At 41.0% G+C, this 6532-nt stretch overlaps 1 protein-coding gene across 2 annotated transcripts in view; it reads right to left on the bottom strand.

The window, feature by feature from the left end:
- Positions 1-285: 285 nt before the first annotated feature.
- The window catches only part of LOC144803190 (uncharacterized), a 29176-nt gene continuing 22929 nt past the window's right edge, over positions 286-6532 (bottom strand). For both annotated transcript variants that reach the window (XM_078671851.1, XM_078671852.1), the window contains exon 2: positions 286-4038. In XM_078671851.1, coding sequence (XP_078527977.1) covers positions 1984-3249 — 1266 coding nt within the window. In that variant the 5' untranslated portion in view covers positions 3250-4038 and the 3' untranslated portion in view covers positions 286-1983. The remainder of the gene's footprint in view (positions 4039-6532) is intronic.

The raw sequence follows: 6532 nt of genomic DNA, 5'->3' as shown, positions 1-6532 counted from the left end.
AGCCCGGCACAAGTCTGGGGTAGCCACAGTTTGAAGGGGTCCCCCCACTATTATCTAGAAACAGGACTCAGTTCCACCTAGCTCCATAGACTGAGACTGATAATTATTACTTTGTGCCCCAGCATTGCAAACACAGGCCTCCGTGTGTTTGTTTGTGTGAGTGGTGCAAGAGAGGAACAAAGAACTTGGACAAAATTAGCACTTCTATTGCTTCATACTTTGTAAATGTGAAATACTTCGGGGCTTAGGGGCTGGATAAAGAATGTCAGGCAACAAACGCAAATTAATAGCACATTATATTTATTTGCTGAAAACTGTTTAAAAATTTGATTTCCAAGTCCCACATATCTGTTTAAAAATATTTACACTTTCAGTTATTTCCGAGTTTAGTTACAAACTAATAGTGAGAAAAACACGATGTATAAAAACTGAAATCAAAAACTTATTTTTACATTATTTTATGTTTCTTGTTTTTTATTTTTAAAACAGGCCATCAACCTTTCACGTGAAAATTATAATAAGGGCCTGACATCACTTCTTGTGATGTCACTACATGTGACGTCACTGTGATTTGCATAAGATAATGGGCTCCTTCACTATTTTCCTTACTTGTGCCCTGTTTATTGGCATGACATAGGTATGTAGGTATTAAAAATAAAGATATAAACGGTTATGAAAAAAAAAAAAAAATAAAGATATAAATTCACAGGTATTCAGCCCGTTTCTCTGGTGATGTCACAGATTGACGTATTCAGCTGCTTCTTCTATTATTGTGTGAGTGCAAATAACGTGCCGTTCCCCCTCCTTCCATTTCTCTCTTTTTCTCCCCCTTTCTTTGTCTCTCTTGCTCTCTTTATCTCTCTCCCCTCTCTATCTTCCACACACTCCTGTTAGCTTCATGAATGTCACTGCCACTTCTGGCATTCATACGACAAATCCTTCAGAACATTTGAGGACAAGGGACAATCAAGTGTGGAAGTTGAGTTGCTGGGAGTGCAACTGATTGTCCTGGCACATATATGCTTTTGATGTGGGATTTAGCTATTTCACCACATTCTTCAAACAGAGTCTACTGCCTACAATGGCTCAATTCTGGTAAAAAGTAGAGTTTGGCAAGTCACAAAATGAATAGGGAGAGCCAAGTGGGAGAAGAGCCACGGGTCACACTTAGTTATAAGGCCCGAGGCACGAGCTGATCCATCAACCGATAACAGTGCGTAAAAGATGCAGCAAACGTTACTTAAAAACAAGGTATATGCTCTTTTATATCTAAAAATAGGTTATTTTTTTAACACCTGTGCATCGCTTTAGTTCATTACATATACTGCAGTGGCATTTGTTAATAGTAATACATACATTTTACCAATGACGTTTCCCATCTCCAGAGCCCTGACAACATGTCCACTCTGGGTGGGTTCGGTGTATAGGTTTTATCTCTAATCCGACAAGTTAGCTGAGAATAGCGCTGTTGGTCCCAGTATTGTTCAGTGTTGCTTTTACAGATAATATGGTCAGGTGCGATGGAATGTTTTTCTTTGTATCTCTTCTTTACCAAATAAAAATCAACAATGTTTCTTTTCTTTTAATCCACATTGTGCTAGTCTCCCACTGTGTATCCTGGTACATCATGTCACTTTGCTATGTGTACGAAAGTGAACAATCACTGGTAACAAACACTTTTATAATTTTGCAAATACTGTTATCTGTTTTTCTTCTTTACTGCTAGTCGGGTCTTCTATCATCTGGTATTTCAATGTCCCACATAATTTGAATTTTATCTTTTTCCGTAATTCATTCCTCTCACAATAAATGCACTGTTTAGCTCTTGTCTATGTCCTCAGATGGGTCAATACTATTTTTGATGTTCCTAAGTTCTTTCCGGAATCTCTGCATCTCTAGGATTATTTCAATGTGAGGTAAATGAAGGAGTGTATTCACTGAGGGCTGTGTGGGATCGAAAATTGACAAAAGCCCTTCACACTTTCAGTTTTCCACCGTGGGTGTTCGCTGATGACTTTGTAGATCTGATAAATGACTAAAGCTCTTCCCACATTCACTGCACTTGAATGACTTTTCCCCCTTGTGTGTTCGCTGATGTCTTTGTAGGTCTGATAATTGACTAAAGCTCTTTACACATTCACTGCACTTAAATGGTTTTTCCCCTGTGTGAGTTCGCTGATGATACCTTAATGCTGAAGAATAACTAAAACTACTTTCACATTCACTACAATGATAGGGTTTTTCCCCTGTGTGTGTTCGCTGATGACTTTGTAGCACTGATAATCGACTAAAGCTCTTCCCACATTCATTGCACTTGAATGGTTTTTCTCCTGTGTGAGTTCGCTGATGATACCTTAATGTTGAAGAGGAACTAAAACTACTGTCACATTCACTACAATGATAGGGCTTTTCCCCCGTGTGTATTCGCTGATGACTTCGTAGCACTGATATTCGACTAAAGCTCTTCCCACATTCATTGCACTTGAATGGTTTTTCTCCTGTGTGAATTCGCTGATGATACCTTAATGCTGAAGAGTAACTAAACCTACTGTCACATTCACTACAATGATAGGGTTTTTCCCCCGTGTGTGTTCGCTGATGACTTTTTAGCACTGATAATTGACTAAAGCACTTTGTACATTCACTGCACTTGAATGGCTTTTCCCCCGTGTGTGTTCGCTGATGACGTTTAAGGCCTGATAACTCACTAAAGCACTTTGCACATTCAGTGCACTTGAATGGATTTTCCCCTGTGTGTTTTCGCTGATGACTTTGTAGTTCTGATAAACGGCTAAAGCTCTTCCCACATTCACTGCAATTGAATGGCTTTTCCCCCGTGTGTTTTCGCTGATGTCTTTGTAGCTCTGATAGTTGACTAAAGCTCTTCACACATTCACTGCAATGGTATGGCTTTTCTCCTCTGTGTGTTCGCTGGTGTCTTCGTAGGTGTGATAACTGACTAAAGCTCTTTACACATTCACTGCACTTGAATGGTTTTTCTCCTGTGTGTGTTTGATTATGTCTTAGAAGGCGTGATAACTGATTAAAGCACTTTGTACATTCACTGCACTTGAATGGCTTTTCCACAGTGTGTATTCGCTGATGTGTTTGGAGGCTTGATAAATGACTAAAGCTCTTTACACATTTACTGCACTTGAATGGTTTTTGTCCTGTGCATGTGTGCTGATGAAGCTTCAGTAGTGATGACAAACTAAAGCTCTTGCTGCAGGTGTATGATTCTTCTTTCATAGTTAGTGTTTGTGGGTCGGATATATATTTGTCTACATCTCATGACTGTATTTCCTGATGGGCCAACATGGCTGATAAAGCACTCGTGTATTTTCTCACACACTTTATATGTGTGCAGTGTTTTGCACGTTTGATTTCTACTTTAACAATAAAATGCAATAGCCACCAAACATTTGCCACACTCCTAATATGAAGAACGTGTCTTTGTAGGCGATTGTGCCTTTAGATTGGATTATGGCTGTGCACACTTGCGGGTAAAGATGTATTTTCCTTCTGGCCGGTGCAAATTGGGACAGTCTGTTGTATTGTAGATAGAAAAACTCCTCTTTCCTTTACCCGTCAGTTGTCCGGCTCTGCTCTGTTGTGCTTTTCTCTGGTTACTGTGGTTTGGCCAGAAAGAGTTTACAATTCACCTAGAGCACGGGTTTGATGGCTTGTTGTCATAATAGGAAACAGAGCACAGCTGTAATCACATCATACCAATCCCATGATCAAAGCTGGTATTGGACACTTGTTTATACAGGAGGCGGTTTGTTATTGTTGTTGCCTTAATTTTGCCAAGGTCATTTCTTCATCTTGTGGCATGGAGGTGCATAGCTCAGCCTCTTGCAATCACTGAACTGCCCTTGTTGCTTCATCCGGGATCTGTCAGTTTATGAGCAGGTTCCTCTGTTGCCGACTGCGCTGATGTTTTCCTGAATACTGTAGCTCATTATTTCTGCTATCATAGAAGATTTACAGCATTAGCTTCTATATTGATGGTCATTTCATACAGTCAAGGCTTGTTTTCTGTTGGATGTAAAGATATTTAAAATTACTAAATTGAAACATAATGGAATGAGAATTCACAATGTTTAAATGGTTGTAAAAAACACTTCGGGGGAGATTTACCAAATGTCCACGTTATGCAGCGCAGTCCCCCCCACCCCAGAGGCTGCGCTGCGTTGCACGACAGGGAGGGAGCAGGAGAGCACCATATTTTCAAAGATATGGCTCTCTCCTTCTCTTTCCCTTGCGCCGGCACTGATTACAGCAGCCCTGCGCCATGCACACACCTTAGCACCAGAGCGCTAGGGTGTGTGTGTGTGAGCCCTGCATAGGTTTTGTACAGGAAGGACAGCCTTCCTGTACAAATTACTATGCTAGACACGAGGGAAAGCTTTTCCCCCTTTTTTATGCGTGTTACACAGTGCAGCATGCATGCAAAGTCAGAAAAGGAAGGAGAAATTAAAGCATTTCTCCTTCCTTGCGCCTAGTTTAAAATGGCGCAGTTTTCTCATGCTAAACCCAATCTACTGTGTTTGGCAAATTGGGTTTAGCATGAGAAACATTGGGTGGTTGCACAGAAACGCCCATGCACCCCCCTTGGAAGGTCCCAATGGTGTGAAGTAATGCGAAGCAGCTCTATGTGCTGCTTCACATTACTTTTATGTTATTTCCAGTGCTAAACAAGTTTAGCGCTGGAAAGTAAATTAAAAAATATATATATTTGCGCTGTTTTGTGCCACTTTTGTGATGTAAATCTCCCCTTTCTTCTTTACCGCCTTTGAAACTTACCAAGGAATATTTCATTTTACACAGATATTTAACTAAAAGTTAATTTGATCACGTGACATCTTATTAAGGTCTGAAAAGGAGGTGATTTACCAGTGTTCACAGAGTAACTTAGCAAAGTAAGGGCGCTCAGGGAGCACCCAAGTGCTAGAGGTATAGCTTAAGATAGACGCATATGGTCAAGATTTCATTTAAAAAACAATAGAGTTTCAAAAAGAGATGGATCAGGCTGGGCTGCAAAATTTCCAGTAACTTTTCATGAAGCATACAACAAAACTAACTCCACACACTTCTTCTCGTTCCTTACCTATTCACTTAAGATCATCTCAAATGCCAACTCCTGTCTTTACCTTGCTGTTCATAGGTCACCTTTGACACTTTTAACAGCTCCCTTGGTTCAAGCATTTCTGGTTTCTTTTTCCCTGGAAGATTGGAACATTATTGTGACTTGAGGAGGGTTTCCTATCACCATAACATCTGTCCATCTCCCTGAAACTAGTGCAGCTTACATGACCCGGTCCTTGCCCTGAAAGCCTTTAAAAAGCAAGTCTTTAGTTCTTCCTAAAGCAGATAAAGTTCTGTAAGGTGCAGCTCCTTCCGGCGCTATTGTGTCTAAGCAAGGGGTTCACTGTAAGGCCCATCCGTTACATTATAAGCGCAGATAAGGCAAATAAATGTTGATTCATATCATTTAATATCCAACAATATCAGTCATTTAGTACTTATAGAGAATCCATCAGAACGAATAATTTACCTGACATATCCCTGCAGCAGATGTGTGCATATTACTCTTTATCCACCCTTTTCCACCATTACATAGCATCTAGCATGACGTTGTCCGTTTAGAGCCCAGGATGCCATTTGTGTCCGGATGGGCATTTGACAGAGCAGGAGAAGGTGTCAATAATCCACAGGTGATGCAGCATTTCTAATTTTCCATATTTCTCATATTCAAGGTTACCCAATTTCCTGTCTTTCGGCCCCCTACTGCCTCTGGCTGTGCACTCACTCTTTGGGGTACATCAGAAGTCAGATAACGGCCTCATAGTCACAAGGCCATGGTTCTAACTTCTTCTACAACACTTTTTACAGACATAGGGCCTAGTTTAGAGTTTGTCCAACAGATTATTGCCTCAAAATTAGGGGTGGGTGAAGAATTCTGCACTGCCAGCGAAGCTTGCACAGTTTTCCCCAAAACTCCATGAAGTGATGCAGAACAGAGTTTTTTTTCTCAGGCGGTTCGCCAACGTTAAGGTGACGAGCGCTTGTGATAAAAAATAACACACTAGACCTGCTGGCGAAATTTCTCATTACGGGAGGTCGCAGCAGGTCGCAACCACTCGAGTGTAGAAATCTGCATTCGCGTAGATGAAGCTTCCAATCAAGTAGAATGTCATGGCTTCTGATATGACGTTGTTCGTTTGGGGCCCAGGATGCCATTTGTAACCGAATGGACATTTGGCAGAGCAGGAGGAGGTATCAATAATCCATAGGTGATGCGGCATTTGTACCTTTCCATATTTCTCATATTTAAGGTTAGGCAATTTCCTGTCTTTCGGCCCCCCTACTGCCCTCTTGCTGTGCACTCACTCTGTGGGGGACATCAGAAGTCAGATAACGGCCTCATAGTCACAAGGCCATGGATCTCACATCTTCTACATTACTTATTGCAGACATTGGGCCTAATTTAGAGTTTGTCCAACAGATTATTGCCTCAAAACTATGGGTG

Source organism: Lissotriton helveticus, chromosome 1_2 (assembly GCF_964261635.1).
Source record: "Lissotriton helveticus chromosome 1_2, aLisHel1.1, whole genome shotgun sequence".
NCBI lineage: Eukaryota > Metazoa > Chordata > Amphibia > Caudata > Salamandridae > Lissotriton > Lissotriton helveticus.
This window is presented reverse-complemented; position numbering and strand designations above follow the sequence as displayed.